Source organism: Anolis carolinensis, chromosome 4 (genome assembly GCF_035594765.1).
Source record: "Anolis carolinensis isolate JA03-04 chromosome 4, rAnoCar3.1.pri, whole genome shotgun sequence".
Taxonomy (NCBI): Eukaryota; Metazoa; Chordata; class Lepidosauria; order Squamata; family Dactyloidae; genus Anolis; species Anolis carolinensis.
This window is the reverse complement of record NC_085844.1, coordinates 202,661,910-202,687,396: the sequence shown is the minus strand read 5'-3', so window position 1 is coordinate 202,687,396 and position 25,487 is coordinate 202,661,910. Positions and strand designations below refer to the sequence as shown.

Sequence of the window (25,487 nt, the reverse complement as noted above, 5' to 3'; positions counted from 1 at the left end):
CAAAGGTTGACCTGTCATGGCCTTTATATGGTTTAGATCTTAACTGTGTGAAATGCCACACTTTCCTATATAAGCTAATCTGACTCTTAAAATCCTCAGGGGAGGACTTTCCCTCAGTTCCACAATCCTCACAAACCAGTCTGATTAGGAAACATGAGAGAGCCTTCCTCTTCCACCGGTAGATAGACTACACCCACTCTCTGCCCTGCATCTTCTGGCAATTAAAAACCTTTCTGTAAACATAGCATTAAGAAATAGCTAATCATGCAGAAGAGTCTTTCAATGAAATGCATGAGCATATTATTGTTTTTAAAATCTGTTTCTACTGTTTAAATTATTTAATAGAATAGATTAATTGTTTTGAGCTTGTTAACATGAGGCTTTTAGCTGCACTTTGTTTTAATCTGGGTTATAAACCATCCTGGCTCCTATGTGAGGGAAAGGGTTGGCAATTGATTGGAGGGCTATATAGATGGATAGAATAACAACAACAACAAACAACAACAACAACAACAAACAACATACTCTCACACATACAAATATATTATTCTTCTGTTGCTCCAGAAATACATATCTTATCCATGGTCCCTTATTCATTTACAAATAGGCATTCACCTGCTTATTTGGGGCATATTAACTTAATTTGTATTACATTTTGGAAATTTTACACATCTGTTCTCCACATGTGAGCAGCTACAGGCTGGTAGACAACATTCCTGTTACACTATCACATATAGGCTGCATCTAAGTAGTGCATACACAAGCATAAATCCACCTTATGACTGCCGATCTCAGTTTGTTCATTGTAGAGGTTTATATTCCCTTCCTCCTTCTCTAGCAACAAATGGCACATACAACAACTGCAGACTTAACTTTGAGCTTCTGTAGCCATCATTATTCCCAGGCTGGAAGAATGGGGAGATGAGGTTTTTGGATAAGGCTTTGCTTACATCAGTAAAGGCAGATACAAAATGATTACATCCTTTGCTGAGACCTCTTCAGGACTCCAGTGAACCTTAGCAAACAGTGTAATAATTTGTGTCTGGCTACAGGGACATAACCAGACTTTCTCGGGTATGTGTGGTTAAGCAATCATAAGTATCCCCAACATGTTTAATCCTCACAGGGTTATGCTGTAATATTTCATTTAGTGCTCTGTTGTTTTTAAGTGGACAGTGTCAATTTTCTGTATTGAGGTCAAACTAAACCAAATCCCTATTCAAATCTAATTGAGAATTTCTCTTCACCAACCCAACATAATTTGTAGCCTATTTATATACCTGAAATGCACTTGGACAAAAAATAATCACAGCTCCCACTGTGTTTAGCACGTGAACTTAAAGAGGGAAGAAGCACAGTTTTGATCAGAGTCGGAAAAAGGCAGACACATAATCCATGATTAAGATGATGATAGAGAAGATCATACAAAGGATTTAAGCATTCCAAAGCACTGCTATGATTCTCCAAGGGTAGCATCTCCATGGGGAGCTTGTGTTGAAGGGTAGCGATAGTAGATCTCACATTTGGTAGCATTAGTGTGTTTAATGTTAAACCCCTTTCAAGCATTCTGTCTACAGTGTTGTCTTGTGGATTTAGTTTCTGTGTGGGGGTGGATTTGATGAAAGCTGCAGAAATGGGGAAGTCCATGTGGGGCATTGCTGTCATGTATTCTCGGAGGGTGGATGAATTGCCATCAGTACAGAAGTTGGAGATGTTGTCTGAAATTAAGCGAGGGATGCTTGTCTGATTAAAAAATCTTTTTCAATTCCCATGATCAAAAGTCAGGCAGCCAACATACAGCCCACCTTAACTGGTCTGCTTTGCTCAATTTTGATTACTGACCTCCCCCCTCTCATCCTTCTCAGATACATATGCACCTAGAGTGTTTTCACATGATTACAGCATTATGTGCCATAACAAGATCCCATGGAATCTAAAGATATGTTGTTCAGTGAGGCATTAGGGCCCTTCTGGCTGAGAATTCTTAATACTCCTTCTTTCTTCTCTTGTTTGTTTGATTTTGATTCCAGATTACAGCAATTTAGTGATTTTTCTCAATGTAGGAATTTATACATATGTTATGCATTTGTCCTAATATTTACAATTGTCAAGTACAATTTTCCCCATTGGCAAATTTGTCATACTTCTTTCTTCAGCTCTGTGTATTTCCAGTCATTTCAGTTTTTCCAAGTGTGCACAGTTAGGCTTTTAAACATAGGGTGAATGTCCATCTGCCAGTGAGTACTTTGATAGTGTGGTGGGGATTTGAACTGGGTGGCCTTTGTGGTCTTTTCCAACTCTATGATTCTATGTTCTTTGCACACTTTATTTCTAGAAAGACTAACAGGTACAGATGTCTTAGGTGTTGTGTGTTTCTGCATGCAAATGGTCTGAAAAAAGTTTTTTAAAAAGGCTACTGTTGACAAAAACATTGAGTCGGATGAAGTACTTTTCCATCCTTTAGAAAGAACAAAACTATTTGCCATATACTGGCTTTCTACTCTTCAATGTATTTTGATTCAATGGTGGCAATTGATGCCACATTAAACCTATTTATGTCTTACCAGCTCCACATCCCAATATAAGCTGATTGAGTAGAACATAACATAAATATGCATGTGCTGGAGATATATATATATATATATATATATATATCAGGGATCCTGACAGAACCATGTTCTTAATCATGTGTACAGTTATATATGCCCACAGTGCATGTTTATCTTAAATGCATGACATTTAGGATTGACCTTGCAGCCCACTCTCCTCCTTTTATTAACTGTACATGTGTGCATGGTTTTGTTTCAGAAGAGGTTGCCCAACCTATCTGTGTTGAGGTCTAATGCACAGTGTTTCAGTTCACTTTTTGCCATTATGACAAATCAACTATTCAATGAATGTTGCAATATTGTGTTAATAAGGTTATACTCCAGTTATTTCACTCTCTCATCTAGTACTCAGAGTATCAGGAGAATACAATATTCAATTTTATGGCCAAATGTAGAATATTAATCTACCATATCCCACTGAAAGATGTGTGCTTGTTGCTTAAGATGATACGATGCACAATGAAAACTGTTCCTTTAATGAATCCATCCATTCATTACTGTAAGAGTGTCACATTTCCTTCTCTATAGACTAATATATTTCCCATTTGTGCTTTGCTTAGCATTTCAGTTTATAGTTTGCAATAATTATGTCTAGTTTTGACATTCTCCCCTTTAAATTACTGTATGGCAAAAAAAAACCCTTTCCATAATTAGCTTATTCAGAAGACATGAAAACATTTCAGCAGGGAATGCAGATCACATATAGCAACATCTCTTCCTTTCATGGAACTCATTGCAGATTTTTATATTTCCAGGATTGTGTGTGAAATGGGGCAGGCTGAACCTGATATCACTTCCGGTCCTGCGCTCCTCTGCATCGGAGAATGCAAGCCAGAATTTGTGGCCAAGTCTGCACAGCATTACACATTTGTGGTAAGTGCCAGTGCAGTCAGTGTTGTCATTTAATTTGGCAAGTTCACAAAAGAGGATCCAAAATAAATTCAGACTCCTGAAATTTATTGTTGTGCTTTCATATTACAGTAAATGTTTAGTCAGTGCATAGACAAGTTAACAGCCTCAGAGGAAGCAAAGTAAAAAAAATTTAAACAACATTGCCAAGAAAAACCCATAATTTATTTATGTAAAGTGAGCTGGAAAAAACCTGAATGTATACAACAACAACAACAACAACAACAACAACAACAGAGGTGTTTTATTAAATAAAATTAAGTTTTCTTCCAAGAAGGTGTATTTGCAGATGTATGGAAAGGAAGATAAAACAACATTATTCTGCTCATAATAGGCATTTAATAATATTTAATAGACATTTAACAATGTTTAGAATTAGACCAACGGATCCAGAATACATCTCCACGGTCACTTACGGACTCACCACCAAGACTTTACCCCTGGAAGACAACCATATTTGGCCACGAGTAATAGCCTATGATGGAGATGTAATGAATAATAGACATAAGATAAATTGAACACTCAAACAATACCGTCCATTTTGTAGAAAGCATAACTTATATCTGCTCCCGACTTGCATCTGTATCAGTGGAGTTGTCTATGAAACACTCAGTTAAAACAAACTTGCTTCATTTAAGGGGAAGAAATCTTTGGCTTTACAACTTGCCTCAGGATTTGGTGTTCTTGACAAGAATTTTAAAGGCAGTGTTAGCAAAGGTAAAGGAAAGCTGGGATGCATTGAAAACAAAAGCCAAAAGCTGTAATGGTTTAAACCCAAACATCAGCTACATCATGTAATTTAAATAAATATGGTTTCCAGTTAGTGTAGACTTAATAAATAGACTTAACATGAATCTTAACAGTAACTTTGTATGCTTGATAAGATCTAGTGAGTTTCATTGGTGTCTTAGAGCCTTATATAGAAGAATACTTCCCTAACTGTCTAAAAAGCCTACAGTTAATTTCAACCATGGATGAGATGATGCATGCATATTTTTGCGAGACAAGAATGAAGCCTGTAGGTCTTTAAGATCATGATACATTTCAACCTGGCAGGGATGCTGGCACTTAATGCTTACAGATATCATTTGTGAGTAAGTGTGGCTTTAGTTGTGACTTTGCAGTACATTTGAGATCTCTTGCTGTGCTATCCTAGCAAGGAAAGGTGTCATGCTGGCCATAATACCCCCTCTCTACATCCCTTTTCACAGTGGAAAGAATAATGAGAGCCCTTATTACTCCTGAATTTAATTAACTGGAAGTAATCTGTGGTGCTGCCGTTTTCCACTCTGCTGTATGTATATCCCAAACACTATGATTTTTTAATTGTCTCACTACTGAAGACATAGCATTAATTTTTTTTATTTCTAGATTAAATATATCTGTCAATCAATCTTCTTTCTTTGTCCCTTGTCTCTCTTCCCCCGTCATCACTTTTTTGTGTCTCCCCCTGGTATCATTCCTTGATGTGCAGAATGCATTTCTGCATTTAGGGAGCAAATAGATTCTAATTCGATAGACATTCCATTTATCTGCTTAATCCAGAGTTCCTCTTGTCTTCCATTCCTGAAGCAATCACTGCATCCTTCTGTCATTAATTATGAACCTCTTTATTCATAAGCTTGCAAGTCACACCTGAGGCTTTTCCGCATCTCCATTTTGCCCAAACAAGGCTATCTGGCTTCATTGATTTTGTGCTGACTACATGTTAGTGGTTCCCAATTGCCCACAATTTGTGTAGTAATTGATAAATAAATCAACCAGAATAATGCCTGCCTTCTCATCACTGTTATGAGCTATGTACTGCAATGAGAAACTTACTTGAGTAGTAGTAAAATAGTGCACATCAGATAAAGAACATGCCAGCAACCATTTCATTTTCACATTTTTATTTATTTGTTTGAGTGTTTGTAAATCCCACCTGTCTGCTGTATTTCTAAAATATCAACAGCAGTGGTGGGATTCTCCCGGTGGAGGTATCTTTGAACACAAACTGCTTTTTAAACTCAGGGATGCATCAGAGTCAAACATAGTTTGGGGGAGACAAACAGACAACTTATCTACACATATCCTTTAATTCAAGACCTGACTGGAAAAGCAATACAATATACCAGCCGGGGGGGGGGGGGTGAATACAGTGCCCATCTCCACTCCAAGGTCACAGTGGGGTGGTGTCCACCTTACCTTGGATGCCCCCGTTGCTGATGCTGGACTATCATAGAGCTTTGTGAGAGTTCCTGGTTATCACCAGACATCAGGCTGGCATCAGCAAAGGCATCTGCAATGCCATGGAAGAGGAGGGGGGCAATTAGGGAAGGCATCTAGTGGGGGCCAGGAGCTCTCTGGTGTTCTGTGGCTATCTGTCAAACTCCAGAATATGACCTGACTTCATGTATTTTGGGATAAAACCTGATTCACCCATTTGGCCCAACATTATGGATTTTTGCTCTGAGGCGGGCGGTTGAGCCAGTGGACTAGCTCCCAGTCTTCTATAGGCTAAAAGAAATCCTGCTGGACTAAGGGCTGCATGTACAGCTGAATGCTCTGTCATATGAAATGAAGATTCTAATGAACACATGAGTTTTTGAAGGTGATTTGAAGTATATTTTGGACACCTGAAAGCCTTACTGACATAATAAACACATGGCAATAGGAATTCCCTTTTTCCAGAAAGAATTATGGAGTTCCTCAGTGCAGTGCAGTGCTCTCTTTCAGGGTGAGTGGATCATTTTCTCTGTGCATTTAAGAGTGAGAGTGAAAAGGCTGATGCTAACAAACAATGGTGGGGGGAGTAGACTCCACCCACCCCCACTAGGGGCCCTTGGGCCAAGTGTAAGTGGTTTCAAACATCACAATATAGCTCTGAAGCTATTTTAAGTGAGGGAGGCAATTTCATGTGATGCTATGACATTCTTCACTATTTTCAAATAGCTTTTCCCTATTGCTAAAAATGGCTTACTATGGAAGCTCAATCACATGCACTAGGTTAACAAAAAGTCAGAGATGCTTGCATTTTATTTTTTATTCTTCATGAAAGAATGAACATTTTATATAGTTTCTCTCTACTGGAAAAAGTTTCAAGATGTTCTTTGTCATTGTTATTTTTGGTATATTGGAGCTCTTAAAAATGCTTTCTGAACAAAGTGGTTTTTTCACAGGAACCAACATATTTCTGCAGAAAACGATGTATTCAGCTCAGTTATCTTATTAAAAAGGGAGCTGAAACCAATAACAGTCTCTTGCATAGGGTAAAAAAGTTTGGCAGAAAAACCAAGAGATTTTGCAGAAACATTTCCTCAAAAAGTCTGAAATATGAAAAACCTCACTGCAGCTGGAAAGGTTGCATCAACACATTGAGACACACTCTTCCAAATATTCTCTAAATGTATTGTTTACAATAAGAGGACATTATAGGAAATGTAGACAATATGAGTGACTGGGATAACTTTGGATTGCCTTATCAAAAGATTTGCTGGTGAAGACATAAAGACGGAAAACAAAAAGAGTTTGTAAATGGAGTCACTTAGAATTGGAGATAGGGTTCAGCTCACTTTTCTTATTAGAAAAATTACAGCCTATTAAATATGGACTCCAGTAATTGGAAAAATGCTGTTCTGAAATGGAAACTGAAACATTTGATTTTGCAAGCTGAACATCAGGCTCCTTCACTGTTCTCAGAGCTGCCTCTGTGTTCAAACTCTCTGGCACACAAGAATTGATATTGCTGGTGCCATGGGCGTAGTGTGTCTTATTGGTCTTTTTCAAGCTGTGAGTCCTTAAAGAACAGGCTTGGGCTGTGTTAAGTAATAACTAGTGCCTGGGTGAAGGCAGTTGTAAAGATGAATCTCAGAGTAACACCTTGCAGCAAATCATTAAGCATATGTTGAATGTTATCATTCTTTGCATTGCTGCACCTTCTTTATGACTGGAAAAAGCAACTAGCATATAATTTCCTCCTGTTGCCTGGACAATTTTTGCTTCTTTATAGGCACCCCCTGCCAGAAATCATAAAGGCACATTGATGTTCCTTAAATAACATCATGAAATGAGAGGCACCATAACTGACATTTTCTTCCTAATTCTCAGGGGATCTGTGAACCCACCGTTCCTTCTGCACTTCTTTACAGTCTTGAACACAGAACCAGTTCTGTTGGTTCTCTTTGTGGCCAAAGCCAATATCAGGGTAACAACTACAACATCTTCCCTGTTCATTTTCAAAGTAGATGACGTGTTCCATTTTAAAAGAAGAATGATATTATTTCCCTATCTTACCTCCTGCTTCTCCTGCTCTACCTCTTCTGTTTTTATCAGCCCTGGTAGTTTTCTCCAAGTTTCAATCATTTCTGGAATAGGGAAAAGGAAATTTCGGTTATACATTAAAGGGAGAGAGGAAACATAGTTACTGCAGTGTTGACTTTGAAAACAGTTCAAACTCTCCATTTTGTCCAAACCAGAATGACTGGATTGTTAACTATGGAAAATGTGATCACTTTACAAAAAGTACTCTTTCATCTTATAGATTGGCAGTACATTTTCAGAACTAGGAAACTATAAAGACTTGAACAGTTTGGATCCAAGTTACTACAGGAACATTTAGTTGTCTACATACTCTGATCATAAGATTATCTTCCAGAAGCTTTTTTTTTTTACACTGCACAGTTGCATTACTATCATTTATCTTTAACTACCATGGCTGCATTTAGTAGAATCCTAAGGTTTTGGAGGCACTACAGGTCTCTAGCTGAGCATTCCTCCCTAAACTGCAAAACCCTGTATTCTGTGGGATGGAACCATGGCAGTGGAATTATAGTACTACAACTGAAGTGTATGAATGGCTACTGTTGCTCCCAACAAATGAATATATAACAGCTAGACATGACAGAATCTATTCAGTTTTGGTGCATGTTCTTGGAAAGCTGTCCCCTGAGAGGTTTATCTCATTGCCTATATTACAATGCCAGGTGAAAAAAAATGTTTTATTCTCCCAGACATTTTAAGAATCGTTTTTAATGCTTTTAGATGTAATCATTTTTTCTTCCACTACTGAGTATTTATTTTGTTTTATGTTTTTGTGGTACACTGCTTTTATTGCTGATTTTATCGTGCTGTTTTTCATTTCTCAGTTTATACTTTATACTTTTAATTTGCTTATACAATGCCCAGGGACCTTGGCTTATTGGTCAGTTTATAACTGTAATAAATTAATTACTTAAGAACCCTTCTCCATCTGATATGTTTACACATTAAGGAGGTAGCTTGCTGGCTGAAGCTAGGTGAAAGTCAATAACTCCTGGCAAGATAAAGTCATCCCTGAATATACAAGATAATATTCATTCCTGGTTATATCAATATGTGAACAGCAGAATGCTTGTGACTTGTGGTGGATGTTTGCATCTCATTGAGCAAATAGTGATTTAAAAGAGTGTGCAAAGGCATTTGGCTGAGACACCCTAAAATTCCTTATTTATATAGACAGAGGTTGTATATACTGCATAAGAATCTGTAACAAGGAAAGTTAACTTGTTTAGCACAAGGGACACTCATTTCAATACTTTGTTACATGAAATTAATCTCATTTGCACATTAATTTCAATAATGAAAAGGCATGGGTTATTTAGTTTCCTTGATTTAATCAATTATATTTATAATAATATTAAAAGCCCTAAAAACTTGTCCTACTTGTGAAACTGTGACATGCTAAACATATACATACAAGGATTCACTTTTGGGTCATTTGGTTTTCCCTTGATTTATTCACAGTCATGAGGTATGGAATCTTAAAAACCAGAACATGATCCCCTATTATGAAAATGCAAGCCCCTGTACAACAATGAAAAAAGACCTGGAAATCACAGACAATGAAAAGTCTGTCCTGATATACAATGGACATTCTGTCAATTGTTCCTTAAAATTTCTTAGAATTATGCCTTTTATGTTTTGTAGGCTTTGGGGCTGTAACCACCCCACATTAAGCACTATTTAATATTAATGCCAGTGTACTTTTCATTCATAAATTTCAAAGCATTTTGCTCTAAAAGTTAGCATCATTATCCCCATTGTAGAAAGGAGAGAAATTATGGCACAGAAGAGGCATTCACCAAGTCAGTTGGGAACTCTAAAAAGCACCTATTTATGCTGAGTTCAATCACCTACCTAGGTTACAGTGCTGCCATTAGAGCATCATTATGTATCATAAAACTCAGGCCCTGATATATGATAGTCTCATCCGTGGAAAAAAACCAATCACTCTGATTATTGCAGCTATTGCTCAGAATGCCTTCCAAATCCCTTGAAACTGGAGAAAAATATCTCCAAAGCCTCCAGCATAGGTCACTTTTCAGAGCCAGGCCACTAGATTAGTTTGACCACTGCATTAATTTTGTATGGCACTTTGTTTCATGCCTTCTGGGAACTGCAAAGATCTTCATGCAGTGAAGAACTCGCTCATATTCACTGTGTTGTTGAGGGGCCAAGCTGGAAATATATCTGGGATATTGCCAGACAACAGATAAGAGCTGTAATGGAAGAAGGATTAGCAGAACAATTTGATTGTGTTCATGAAAACAATTTTTGAGTACCTTCTTTCTTCCTAGTGTTTTTTTTTAAAAGGATAAACTATTGCCACTCCAGTTGAACTACATTATTCTAGCACAACATTGGTAGAAACACCTTTTTCAAAGCAACATCGCTTCAAATCCTTCACATTTCATGTCACATGTACACACACACACACATATAAAATTTGCATTCATAGATGTTTCTTCAAGTAACTCCTGACACGAGAAAAAAATAGCTGTTTCTACAGAGAATATTCTGCAAAGCCATGAGTATATAGTAAAAATTTCCTCATGGCAGAAAAAGTAACCAGACAATTAAGAGAAACAAGAATTCCGTGTTGAACTTTTCTGTCATTTTATTCATTACAATAATGTTGGGTGTTTGTTTTTTAAAAACTCTCTTAGATTGACAAGGAAAGGAATTTGCTTTGTATTACTGCCTTGAAAGATTAGTTCTGGTGACTACAGTTCCAAGAAACACTCAGCTGGAATGAGCATAGAATTGTTGAAAGGAAGACTTTGAAAACCTCTTCTCCACTACACTCTCTGGGATGTATATGAACATATCTTAGCTAGTAGACTTGATTAATTGTCCTTGTGTTATTGGTTCATGTTATTAGTTTTATTATCACTATGTTACTGTTTGCGTGTGTATGGGCCACACACCTCCGTAATGGAAGGGGAACCAAGAACACAACACGAGACACTATTTTTTGGGTATAAACAAGGCCACAACTCTTTTATTGGTTACAGAACTAGGGTTGGCTGCCATGCATGGGTCCTGGATCAATGATCCATCAGCCCGCTGCTTACCGATGCCTAAAACCAAACTGGGGTACTGCTGGAACCAAACCGGGCCAGCGGTACCATTGCACCCCAGGGATACTCCCCCCTCCTACCAATGAATGGGGGGAGTAAGCAATCCAGATCCAGGGCCCATGCCACATGCCAACTGGAGTTGCGACAAAAACAACTGAAACAACAAGAACTTACACAAAACATAACAAAAACGCAGGGTGGGAGGGATGGCACGAAGAAAAAGCAGGCCCAGTGCTTCCTCTGGCCTGCCGTGCGGCCTAAAAAGGGGCGCTTGGGCCAGCCCACGGCAGGCCTGGCCAATCAGGAGGCAGGGCTGGCCCACCTCCTATTGGCCCAGAAGCACAGTGGCAGGAAAGTTTTCCACCACACAGGGGGCTTCTGGGAAGCCATTAAGAGGCCAGAGGGCGCCCAGGGCCACAACCAGACATTGCCAGTTGAGTCAGGCGATGCATTTTTTGTGAATTAAAATTCTTATTTTTAAGAATTTTGTTTTACAAGTTAGCCATGTATGTAACTGCAAAATCACAGCATCACCAGGAAAGTGGAAACTACTTAGCTTATGCTAAATGATCAGTGTGGGATGACTGACCCAAGATTACCAAAGAGGTTTCTAGTTTACCAATGATTTTAGTTTCACTTCTCACATTAGTGAAATTATTTACACAAAAGAAAAAGAGGGAAACAAATCATTTCCACTCTTAGTTTTTTTGTCATGGATTTGAGGCCTTCTGTTAATGGCCCTCCTTTGCTTACCCCAATCTACAGAAGTATATCTTAGTTTATTTGCTTTTAATTCAGTGTATGTAGAAGCTGGGGGAGCAATACATGTCATACAGGGCAGAGGGAGATATGGCGATGGCAGAGTCACATGTCCTTATAGAGCAGTGGTTCTCAACCTGTGGGTCCCCAGGTACTTTGGCCTACAACTCCCAGAAATCCCAGCCAGAGTACCAGCTGTTAGGATTTCTGGGAGTTGAAGGCAAAACATCTGGGGTCCCACAGGTTGAGAACCACTGTTATAGAGGAAGGAGAGAAAGGTGTTTGATACTTATCTCACCTTCCAGTCACTCTGCCAGCCTGAGGAACTTGGAGGGTGAGCCAGACCACCCATAAAACCTCAACTTGCTCTTAAGTAATGCCAGGTCAGTGAAAAATAATACTCATATCATCTATGATCTCCTCAAAGATGAGGGAGTTCACCTGGCATGGCTCACTGAAACCTGGCTGGGAGAAGATAGTGCTCCAACTTGGGCCCAGGTCCTCCCAGCCAGGCACTGTGACAGTAAGCAGGTGAGTGAAAGTGGGCGGAGGGAGGGTAGCTGTGATCTATAAAGATGCAATTCGATCTCAAATACAAGAAATGATTAATGCATCTCCTAGTTAGGGGAATTTCCCGTCCTGTTCAAAAGGAACTTTAGTTAGACCACTGCTGAAGAAACCCTCCCTGGGGTGGAGTGTTATCAGTATGCTGATGACAACCACTTATATTTCTCCATGCCTCAGCTTCAGTTATTTTGTTTCCTCTGAATAAATGCCTGGAGGAGATAATGGGCTGGATGAGGAAAAATAAATTGAAACTGAATCCAGACAAAACAGAGATGCTTGCCATCGAGGGTCCTAATCTGGGGATGAAGGTATTTGAACCAGTTCTGGATGGGTTACACTCCCCTTGAAAGATGGTTTGCAGCTTGGGAGTATGCCTGGATCCATCCCTCCAAATGTCCACCCAGATAGCTGCGATGATCAGAAGTGCTTACTACCAACTGGGCCTTTTCCTAGATTTAGAGGACCTAAAGATGGTAGTGCATGTGCTGGTAACCTCAAGGTTAGATTTCTGCACGGGGCTTTACATTGGGCTACCTTTGTACCAAGACCAGAAATTTCAGTTGGTTCAAAATACAGCAGCCAGGTTGGTTACAGGAACATCTAGAAGTGAGCACATTACACCTATCCTAATGTCACTCCACGACTGCCAATTAGTTTCCGGGCAAAGTACAAGGTATTGGTTTTGACCTTTTAAGCCCTACATGGTTTGGGTCCATGTTACTTTCAGGATTGCCTTCTCCTGTACAATCCACCCCAAACACTTAGGTCCTCTGGGGGGCGTCTGCTCCAGCCTCCCAAAGAACCTTTTCATTAGCCGCTCCAAGAGTGTGGAATGACCTGCCAGTAAAGCTCCAACAGCTAGATCAGCTGTCAGAATTTAAAGCCATCTAAAGACACATGCCTTCCTGCAGGCCTACCCAGACAGTTTTTTTAACTATCAATCTTACACTCATGTCTTTTATATGATGTCTGTTTTGTGTACTTTAATATGTATTGTATAGAAATACAGTTTTAATGTGAATCTTTTATAGAAATATGTATATTTGTTGAATTTTTGCAGTGTTTATTAATTAGTTTTGGGACACCCAATGAAAGCAGATGATCTTTTTCTTTTTCTTCCAAAGAATCCTGCAGTGAGCTCCCTGAGTCCCAGCCGTGGGCCAGAGTCAGGAGGAACCATGGTGACCATCACTGGCCATTTTCTGGGGGCTGGCAGCAGTGTGTCGGTGTTCCTGGGTAACCAGACCTGCGAATTTTATGAGTAAGAGGGCAATACATGCATACATCTTTGTGTGTGTTTCTGGTTGCATTTCCATAATCACTTTTGTCAGCCCACTAGCAGTGTTTAAGCTGCTTCAGCTACAAATATCTAACCTCTTATTAATGAACTTAAGCTAAAGTGTCACTGACAGTGATGAGTGTTTCATGGCAAAGAATTAAATTAATGTTTATTAATTTCTATCTATTTCATTATATTTTCATATGATAACAACGCTGTCTTCTTTCTAAATCCTAGCCATACCCTGGTATGTCAAAATCCCTTTAAATGTTCTCCATCCCAAGATAAAACTTAATCCTAGGAAAACAGCAGGCATTTTCCTTTTTTCTTATAGAATATTTCTTGAACATATGGTGATATGTGTGTCTCCTTTTCTCCCATGGCATGATTCAGGGAGAGAAGAGGTTTGAATGACAAGAACAGACCTTTAAAAAATTTTTGTTTGATTTCAGTAGTCTTAAATCTTTATTTTAATTTATGTAACTATAACTAATTCTCCTTCCAAAATCTCTATCTTTTGAGCTGCTGTTTCTCTCTGCCTCTATCATTTCCTTTTGAAACACATGTTACAATATTCAGCATTTGTTTTCAACATTCATTACTTTGGATTATATAGTACATTTTTATCTTATGTAATCATGTAAAGGATACTTTATGGAGATAACCAGCATAAATAAATGTGGGTGCATGCTTTTCTGTTTGATATGGTCAGCTGTACTAGATCCAGGCAAGGCTCAAGCATTCCCATGGAAAACAATGGAAATAGCACACTGAGGTTTGAGTTAATCATGATGATCCATAGCAGGCCTTTGCAGTCACTTATGGTCCTATCAACAAGAGTCTACCCCTGGAAGACAATCATATTTGGTCACAAGTGACTGCTCATGAATCAAGATGAAAGCCTCATTTTTTCCATCAAATTACATTGTAACCCACTGATTGATTAGGTTTACTTTAAGTAGGAAACAAAATTGTTGTCTTAATGTTGGGCATTTCTGTTCAGAATATTGGTGCACTGTGTATATATAGAATTCAGTGAAAATGAAAAGTGCTTTCTGACTATTTTCATAGTCAGGAATCTGGAGGCAAATAACCCAGATCCAAAGTCTTGGAGTTGATTTTTTTTCCTCCTGAAAGCTTAGTATGAAGAATACATTTATGGGATTATACAGGATATCAGGATGTTGTCTGAAGGTTTATGATGTAGACTTGCAGAAGATCCATGAACCTGAGATTCATTTTTAGCTTCTTCAAGTTGACTGAGAAATACTATCCGAATTGCTACTGATAGTCAGTATAATCCACAGTACTAAGATGACATCTCAGTTCTGTATTAGGCAGGTCTAAGAGATTGGAAGTTTATCTTGCTATTCTGCAATTCCTTCACATCATAATTAAAATGGCACTAATTGAGGGTTCTGGGAGCAATAGTCCAGAAAAGGAAGATTTTTCAAATTGTAATATATGTCTAGGAATCTTGCATATAAAGGTAAAGGTTTCCCCTGACGTTAAGTCTAGTCATGTCTGACTCTGGGGGTTGGTGCTCATCTCCATTTCTAAGCCAAAGAGCCAGCATTGTCCATAGACACCTCCAAGGTCATGTTGCCAGCATGACTGCATGGAGCGCCATTACCTTACCGCCGGAGCGGTACATATTGATCTACTCACATTGGCATGTTTTCGAACTGTTAGGTTGGCAGAAGCTGGAGCAACAACGGGTGCTCACTCCGCTCCCGGGATTTGAACCTGGGACCTTTCGGTCTGCAAGTTCAGCAGCTCAGTGCTTTAACACACTTCGCCACTGGGGCTCCTTATCTTGCATATATAGATATATAATTATAGAAAAACACCAAGGCATTTGCATTTTGGTCTTGAAGAGGAACAGGAGATTTTAGAACCTTATAGGAGAAAGTTATGATGTTGCATTTGGCCAGTTCTCCCCACCCGAACTATTTATTGTTAGTCACATCCTGGGAATTTATTGAAATAGGAAGCTAGTGAACCAATTGCCTTTTCTATGTTGTCCTTTTACCTGCTATAAAGCCAGTTTATCTCAAGCTGCATTATGGAGGCATTCTATATAAGAATCACTGCTCTTTCCAGCTTCTCAAGAGATAAAACAGCCCTGCACCCATTTTATGCCTGGACTGGGAAGAAGTAGATTAAGGATGGCATGTTAATGAGTGGGTAAGATTTAACAGATTTAGTATTTCCTCACCTCATTCAATCAAGGGTTAATTTATACCTTTGGAACAGATAAAAAAGAAAACAGACTATGCCCAGTTAAATTTTACCACCCCTTTCATTTCATATCTTTAGATCTCTTCTACACAGTCTTTGCTGTTCAGATGTCCTTTTAAGCCTGGACTTATGTAGGAGCCATCTCAAAAATTGGTGTGAGGCAGCAGAATTGACTAAAAAGAGCTTTGCCTTTTGCTACTTTAAATACATGTAGCCCATTCTGTTGGTCAGTAGCATGTCAGAAATTAACAGCTGAATAATCTAATTTGATCATTTTAAAATAAATTTATGGTGGTGCTTTTTAAGATGACAATTATTATTATTAATTTTATTTATACCCTGCCTTTCTCCCCATGGGGACTCAAGGCAGCTAACAATCTCACACTAGACAAGTTTAAAAAGTGCAATACAAAGGTTAAAAGAGAATTAAATAGTAACAGTGTAGTAAAAACAGAATTAAAATACAATAAATACACTTAAAATTGCCTTTAAAGCTCATACCCCCAATCCCATCCAACCTCCCCAAAGTCTGGCTCTTATTCTTCACCAAATGCCTGTTAGCAGAAGGTCTTCACCTGCCTGGAGAAGGCCATCACGAATGGGGCCAACCTGGTCTCTCTTGGGAGGGAGCAGACAGAATTAATTGTATGATGTTCTATGATGTAAACAGCCAGAAATAACCCATGATTGCTAGTAACTACACATATTACTAATTGAGGTCAGATAGTAGGCCTGCACAATCAATGAAAAAAATGTTTCAATACTCTTTACTAAATTAGGGGGGCATGGAGAATCGTTTCTAAAAGTGTTTCTAAAATATCATTAGGGGTTTGTATCATAACTATAACAATATAACAAATTATTTGGTACTTTTAGTTAAGTAATTGCGCAATGAGGGGGGGGGAAGTCAACCCCCTTTATTCTGCCAGACAAAAAAAGCACAGTCAAACCACCACCAACAGATGTCCATCCAGTCTTTGAAATAACCACAACAACAACAAGAACAACAGGAAATTTACTAGGTAAACTTTGGAGTTACTGCCTCTCAACTTTCCTTACCTCAGAGGGTTGATTCAACTCCCAACAATCCCTTTTATCTCAAAATCCCTTTAAAGAACAAACATGGAGAAGGAGGAGGCAGCACAAGCAGAATTCTGGGAAACAAAATTTGGGAAGGTGAGGACCAGGACCGGCCCGAGGAAATTCAAAGGGGTACGCAAATATTTTTTTGCGCCCCCTCCCCTGCGCCGCAGGAGGCATGGCCAGGACTGGCCCCGCCTCCTGTGCCCTAACCCCGCCTCCCACGCCGGGAGGCCATGCCTCCAGCGGCGCGGGCGGCGTGGGAGGCGGGGCCAGGGTGCGCAGCACAGGAGGCGGGGCCAGACGTGGCCCTGCCTCCCGCGGGGCGCGCCCTGGCGCAGCCAAGCTGCGGCAGGAGTTCTTCCAGGCCGCAGCCTGAAAGGACTCCCACTGCAGTGGGCACGCGCCATGGGAGGCGTGGCCGGTCCCGCCTCCCGCGGGGTGCGCCCTGGCCTGGCTGCGCCATGGCGCGCCCCATGGGAGGCGGGGCCAGACCTGGCCATGCCTCTGCGTCACACGGCCCCGCCTCCGCCAGGTGTGGCCCCGCCTCCCTGGGGCTCAACAGTGCCCCTGGGAAGGTGGCGCCCAACGCGGGGGCGTGGCCAGCGTGCCGTGTTGGGCCAGGCCTGGTGAGGACCCATATGACAAAAAATTCCAAAAGTTCCTGCCCTAAACTACATTTCCCAGAATTCTGCTCACTTCCCATGTTAAAGCAGTTGGGTTTTCCCTCTCCAAGTTGGAGAAGTTACTTTTAAAACACAGGTACTGCTTTGCCTCCAGATCAGCAGTGCCAGAGAATTCAGAAGGCTCTGCATTAACTAAATTTCCCAGACTTCTTCTCACTTCTCACATTAAAGCCTCAATGTGAGAGTGGTCTCTGCTTCTCTCTCTCTGGGCCAGCCACGTGTGGTGGAGCTTCTTGCTTACCCGACCATCCGGCCAGGCTTCTCTCCCTCTCTTGCTGCCCTTTGGGGAAAAAGCAGAGTTTCTTCGTTCACTCACCATCCTTCTCAGGGCACTTTGGAGGAACCAAACCCAGCCTTTTAGGGGAGAAATGACTCCCATGATGGAGACCTGGAGCCATTTACAAAACTTACATAACTTATCCAAAAGTCATAGATCAGTGTTTTGAACCTTAAGTTTTTTGCATGGCTGCCCCTCCCATTGCTTAATATTGTTTTGTATGGGCGACTATAATGAATTAGATTTAAAAAAACAAACAAATTACAAATGAAGTTTTGGACAGCCCTATCACATAGTATTTTTTAAATTAATATTCTCATTTACTTTGCAAAAGTTCTTCCCACATCGGAAGGGTTTAACCAAGTTATAAAAAAAATACAAGAATTGAATCCAGCCTTGAATTCCATAGGTAGAATATAAATTTAGTAAAATAGAGGCAGTCTGACCTAAAAATGACTCATAGATACAAATGAGGATGTGTGAGAAATCTACCCCTAAGATGGAAATTCACCACTGAAAGAGTTATGGAGAAAAGGTGCCTCCAATGGAATTTAAACACCAATCCTTGTTTCCACAACAAGCCACATTTTAAAAATCAATTTATCACAGGGACAGAAAGTAAGGTGAAATCTTCCATCAGAGACACAGACAGCAAAACAAACACCACAAGGGTGTTAACACTTCCCCATGCTATCCAAAGCTTATATATATAAATGGCTGGAGTTACACTTTTAAAATGTCCCTGTTCTGACTTATATGCAAATTCAACTTAAGAAACCTAAGAAATTTGTAACTTGGAGACTGCCTGTAATAGATAAATTAATAAATTTAAAACAACTTACAATAACCTAAGACATCTGGAGATTAATAGCCATTGTAAAATAATACTTTGGCAGAACCTCCACTGATGGGCAATATTTTGGACTAATTTCAAATATAGTAATATGTGCTGGTTGAGGGATTCTAGGAGCTGTATTTCAAACAGTAAAATGTCCAGACTTCAGCATAGGCCCTCTGAAATCACTGAGACTAAAGCTGACCATAATTCTGCTAGTTATTGCCTTACTTTCAAATGCTAAGAACTCAAGTAAGAAATAAAACTGTTTTATATTTTCTTGCTAAAAATATCTATGAAGTTATAGGTATTCTGACAGATAGTGTACTTGCAGGACAGGATCCATTATGGGAAAGTATAAAAACAGAATTAGTCAAAGTTATCTTGTGACGAACTTTACACTGTTCTCTATCCTTTATTACTTATTGGTGGGAACAGCTGGCAACATGAAGCAGAAGGGAGATAGTTGTTATCTTGTAGATGTCTTCTGCTAGGATCTGGCAATTTTATTTGTTTTGTTCCACATCACCCATGAAATATTTTAAATGTTGATAAGTTCTGGGTGGAAACAAGCAGAAATGAAATTTTAAACCTTCTGTACTTCCAATTAATCAGAAATCTAAAACATTAAACTGTTCCACCTTTCAACCATTTACATTTTGAGGCTTTTGGTATTAAACTGAGTGTATAGCTATTGAAGTATTGCTTTCCTAGCAATAAAAACAATTATTTTATAATGATATGCAGGACTTCTGTTTTGATTTATTAAGAACTTTTTTTCCAATTTTCAGATTCTGGAATAGTTTGGGGATGGCTATTATTACATCCAGACTTAGTCTAGAAAAACAATTTCTCTAAATATATGGTTACATTTAGACACTGCTCCTAATTCATTGCATTATCTAATTACTTCATACAAACCATTACACTGATATTGCCAAGAATCTAGTAGTATAATGTTTATTCCTGCCTTTCCATGCAAGGTCATAACACAGTTTATTCCTCCCCCCCCCCCTTCTCTTCTTTCTCTTTTAGTGCATGGTTTGTAGGTGATGAACTTGGCATGTACTCATGATGTGCAGGGAGACTGATTAGATGAAGCAGTTTCTAATGAGATTCACTATAATTACAGCTTCTCTCTATTCTCCTGCCTCTGATCGGAGGAGTAGGGAGATTCACCATGACGACATGGTAATAGCGCAGAAAGCTAATTAACTGATCACAGGGAGCTTGCAGTAACTCTTTGCCAGCAGTGATGTGTCGCTTTGGATCTAGCACAAGGGCTAAGCAGGCTTCTCTGAAGTCTGGTCTCTGGCATTGAGAAATGCCTGTACTCAGATGGGGCCACTGGCGGTTAGAAAATGGACATGGCAGGGAATGGCCGGGTATTATTCAGCTCTAAGGGGAATTGGCTGCTAAAAGCTGCCACTCTACTCATTGCTATTTGTTCTACTTACTTCTGCATCTTTCATCTTTATCCTTCCCTCACCCTTTGTTCTTTAAGCTCCCTTCCCCAATTGTAAGTTGCTTGGGAGATGGACTTTACCTTCATCATTTTGGGGAAAAGCGATGCATCAGATCCTTGGTGCACCTTCACCATAGAATTAATAAAGTTTTGACACCACTTTAACTACCATGACTCAATACTATGAATTTATGGAGGTTGAAATTTCATAAAGTCTTTGACTATCTCTGCCGAAGAGTGCTAGTGCATCACCAAACTACAGCTCCCAGGATTCCATAGCATTTTGCTATGGCAATTAAAGTGGTGTCAAACAGTATTGATTTTATAGTGTAGATCCATCCCTTAATTACTTCATATACCAATCCCAAATCCCTTCTACTAAATAAGAAATTGTTGTGTAATAATTTGGGCAGGAGCAATATTAATCCTCATCTTAATGTCAAACTTTTGAGTGTCAAATTGCATTTGAGAAATACAAAGTTACCTAAGAACACCAAAAATAGTGTGAGACTGATTCAAAAGCAACCCAGCGAGAATCGTGCAAGTTCGGGAAGCATCAGATTCTAGCTGACCATAGTGGTGAATGAATCCACTGAGACTCGAAATGGAATGAAGGTGCAGCTGAGTGAGCAAAACACTCCATACTGCAATTTTTTGTTGAAGGCCTCCTTTGTGCTTTTCTTATTGCAAAGAGAAAAGGACATGCACTGCACTGCAGACTGCTCTGAGACCCATATTTCATCTTTTTACCACTCTTTCATCTCATAGCAGGTAGTAAAAGTATTAATTATTGTGATTAATCAAGAATATTACAGCATTATTTAAGATGGCCAAGAACATTGAAAATGTTAAACTGTAAGATGGTACACTCAGTTGCCAGCAGTTTATTTCTGAGCCAAATTATAAATAACATCTGGTTGTTCTTCTCTTTCCATAGATAGATTTTAAACACACTCATGCACACATAGTGGAAGTGAGGGTGGTAAACACTCATTTAACTCTACATTTTCCTGCTCAGAAACACCTTTCTCCCTATAAACTGCATTTCCATCAGGCAGGGAAAGCTATGATCCCATCATCTTTTTTTTCTTTGAGCAAAGAAGCAACCTAAGGTTCATTTCAAGTAGACTAAATGCAGGAAGAAAATAATAAAGTTAGTTTTTATTTTATTCATATTTGCAAAGCAGGAAAAGCTCAAAAGTTGGAGAGGATTGGGAGAATTTTTGAACATGTATAAAATGATTTTTCAGATTTTGGGACTTTTAGATGAAATTCTTGTGTAGGTGAATGGCATTGCTTTTGCACAAAAAGCAGTGTTTCTGCACAAACTTCCATGAGTACCTTTTTTGACTCAGACTTTGATCAGAAATTGAAATGGAGTGGTAGAAATTATTTTAACACTGACAACACTTTTGTATTCATGCTGCGGAATACCCTCCTATTATCCCAATTAGCAGGAACTTAATATTTGCCATACTATTTTCCAGGCCCTTTAGAAATACCCCAGTTTCTCTCTCCCTACTTTCCCCTTTTATCCTTAGCTTACTTCAGTGGATTAATACTGAGTTTTAAAGTCTGAAAGAACTTTGGAATCATATAATTCAAGAGGTGATTGAAGAGGGTAGAATCTCACCCAATAAGCTCAGGCAAAAGCAAACTGTTACAGTTTCTACCAGCTTATGTGTTCTGCTTCATTTAGTATCTTAATCACCCTGATGTTGCATAGCTGCACCTCAGTTTTCATTTATGAAATGTGTACGGGTATACTGTAATGTTCATGGTCCTGAACTATTAAGTAACTTTCATATGTATTATGTAAGCATGTCTCCTTGTTGATTTTGTCATGCCTACTTCTGAGAATGAAACCAAAGGACTCAATCAGAGCATATTAAAAGAATTTTAAGAGTAATACCTTTGTTTATGTTCCTACTTATCGGGGTATATCTCCTTGTCCCCTCTTCCTTATAGGAGGTCTATCAATGAGATTGTGTGTGTCTCTGCACCTTCAACCCATGGTCTTGGCATGGTGCATGTCTCTGTCAGCGTGGACCGTGCTCACCTTGAGAGCATGCTGCAGTTTGAATACATCGATGACCCCAAAGTGCAACGTATTGAGCCTGAATGGAGCATAGCCAGGTAATTGGGCTTTTAATTGGAATGGGGCCAAGGAATAGCTGGTTGAACTCAAGACATAGAAGAATAATGGATGAATGCAGTGTGCATAAATGGGAAGGAAGATGGATGAGTAAACTGTTTGTTAGTGTGAGGATGGATAAAGTGTGAGGTTGGATGGACTCTGATCCTGTTTTCCATTGGTACGTGCCACAAAATATTAACTTGGAAGGAAGGAAGGGGATATTCCACCTATCTTGGTTCGCTGTGGTTTTTATTTCTATGTCTTTCTCATCCCGAGTTTTAACTTAATGTTCATGTGGTCTGCCCTTGTTTTCATTGTCTCCTTGTTTTATTTCGTAATGGATATTATTTATTGTATTGCTTATTGTATTGTGATGTGCTGTTCTTTTATATGCTGTTTACATTGTATTGTTTTGGGCATGGCCCCATGTAAGCCACCCCGAGTCCCCGTTGGGGAGATGGTGGAGGGGTATAAATAAAGTTTTTTTTATTATTATTATTATTATTATTATTATTATTATTATTATTATTATTATTATCATCATCTTATTCATTTTCTACCAAAAATCCAATATGCCTCCTTAGGAATGTCTAAGTCATCCCACACAGCTCTATGGTATATCAGGACCAAAAGTCATATTATTTAATGGTTTTATTTCAGCTACCTGCAGTCCAACTGGGAATCTTCCCCTGTGGAAATAGGGGACATACTGTAAATAAAAACTCTGCGGGTTAAATGAAATGTGTCTGCAATTTGCATTCTGCTTGAGGGGCAACAGTTCTCATTGTTTATCTTAATCCATCAACCACAGTACAATGGGAAATACCTTTCCTTATGCAGTGTTGTTCAAGTCTGTTAAACATTCAGCTTTTCTGGGAGAAAAGTGTTTAGAACAAACTATTCTCATGGATATAACAGATTTAAAGAAGCACCTGTGTTTTGGAAGTGCTTGAAAACTAGAGGTCTTTATGTGATAAAATGAGATGTATTTCAGTTTGTGTGAAGTTAGTATCTTCATAACTTGTTTAAATGTTTAATTAAAAGTTCCTTTTAATAATAGATTTAGGTCCAGGCTCACATCATTGTTCTAAACACGTACAATGTAATGCTTTGAAGTGTGGTGCTTGAATATGTAATTCAATAACAGGATACTCAGGCCATTTCCAGACAGCAATTTATCACATGAGAAAACGGGTTAAAGTAACCCGTTTTCTCCCATGTTGCTGTTGCTGCCCACACGGAAGCCCCAAAGAAGTAGGCATTCGCATGTGTTGTCCCCATTGTAGCACAGTAACAACCGTGCTACAATGGGGACAACCCAAATCCCTCCCTAAAACCTTTAAAATAACATAAAAACATATTGGGCCAGTATTAGGCCTCTCTGCATGCTTCCTGGCATGTACAAATGTTGCACCAGGAAGCAGGAGGGCAAAAGTAATTCCTCCCCAGTCTCCTAGCATTACATTGGTATGTTCCAGAAGCATGCAGAGAGGCCTAATGGCAACCTGGTAAGTTTTTCTTTTCTTTTAAAGGTTTTATGGGAAGATTTGGGGAGGAGTGGGTTCACTCTTCACTTCTCCAGGACCACGGAGCCCAAAGAAGCAAATTGGGCTATGCAGACTGACCCCTCAGTAGTTCCAGGACTGTCCGGGGGGTCAGTCCCCACAGAACCCATACTCCATTAGACTCGGGTCTTTCAGGAAGACTTGGGTATAATGGAGTATCAAAATAATTCAGTTTTACCAGAGACATCCTTTGGATGCCTCCAGTAAAACCACAGGAGCTCCCGTGTTATGGTCCCTGTCTGGATGGGCCCTTATTTTGATCAGCTCAATCCTCTTGGTGCTAGTATTCTGCTCTGAATACTGCTCTGATTAGTTTATTACCTGTTCCTATACCTACAGCACAAATAAAGGTTAAAAAACAGTGAATGGTATGGAAAAGAATTGGTATTGCAGTGTCTTTTTAGATCACACATAAAAGGTACTCCTAATAACAAGTCTGCACCAGTCATGTCAATAAAACTCTAGATGTGGTAAAGATAGATATTAACCAGCCAAAAAGCCATTTTGCTAAAGTCTTTAAGTATTTTTCAGAAACTGCTAAAATGTTTCATCTTGTTTGACCAATTGAAATACAATTGATGATAAATGTTATTTTGAATTATAGATGGAACAATTGTCCAACCATCACCAAAAGAACAATTGCGTCCATTTTTTCGTGCTTCTTTCAAGACATTTGAAAAAGTTGAAATGTTCTAGTGGAAGTAATGTTTTTATAAATACAAATTCTAGAAATGCAATTTACATTTATGACAGAGTAAAACAAATCCATTCAACTCCTATTTTATATAAAACATTACAAAACTTGAAATGTTCTGGTAGCTCACACTATGTACAGAGCATAGGACATTTCTAACCCTCCTCCCCTCTTTCTTATGGACTATAGCCCAAAAATGCCAGATAAAATCCAGACTGTTTGTCAGTTCCTGTTATTTTTTTATAATTAGAGCACCATTCTTGGAATCAACACTATCACCTCCCACAGAAAAGAAAAGCATAGTCAAATCCTCTCTGTGGGAGATAGAGCTATTAATCTTTATTTTGCATCTGTTACTGTGGATTCCATTGTCAACACCCATCTTCTAAGGTCCTTGAAGAGTTTCACCTGTGTAAATACTGGAGATTTATGGATAAGGCACAAGGCACAGTTTGGCACATCCATTCCTGTGGATTTCCTGAGTTCTACTGGTAGCGGTATCTGGCCTATAAACAATAGTTGTAGAAGTTCAAGAACCTCTCTAAAAACATCTCAGTCCCTTTCATTAGCTTGCAAAAGGACCAACTATAATATGTCACCCATCCATGAATTAATCATTGCTAGTCAGCTAGAGCATCTCTGTTCCCTGAGTTGGAAAATCAGAGTTATTAACTCAGTTGTAATTACTGAGGCAATTACAAATATGGCAATCTCTGACGAGATTCCGGGAGAGCAAATGAAGCCCCATCATCAATCCCATCTGCTGAAGAAGTGCACAATTGCTCATTAAAGGCTTCTTCTTAAGAGCATAAGAGAGTCAGGAATAGAACAAAAACATTAACAACCAATTCTTTAACAAACTGATGCTGATCAAGATAATCTGTCTATCCAAGCTTTATAGCTCCATATTACAGGTGTGTTCTGAAGTGCATGTTTTTTGGCTGACCAATGTCTGAAATGCTGGGTCCATTTCTTTACCATTGCAATTATTTGAATTCTCATAGAGTT

The 25,487-nt window shown here is 39.1% G+C and overlaps 1 protein-coding gene across 3 annotated transcripts in view; it reads left to right on the top strand.

Annotated features, from left to right (window-relative positions):
- The window catches only part of plxna2 (plexin A2), a 555,589-nt gene that overhangs the window by 414,287 nt on the left and 115,815 nt on the right, over positions 1-25,487 (top strand). For all 3 annotated transcript variants that reach the window (XM_008116576.3, XM_062978633.1, XM_062978634.1), the window contains 3 exons: positions 3,365-3,482; positions 13,345-13,481; positions 22,052-22,219. In XM_008116576.3, the coding sequence (XP_008114783.1) occupies positions 3,365-3,482; positions 13,345-13,481; positions 22,052-22,219 (423 nt within the window). The remainder of the gene's footprint in view (positions 1-3,364; positions 3,483-13,344; positions 13,482-22,051; positions 22,220-25,487) is intronic.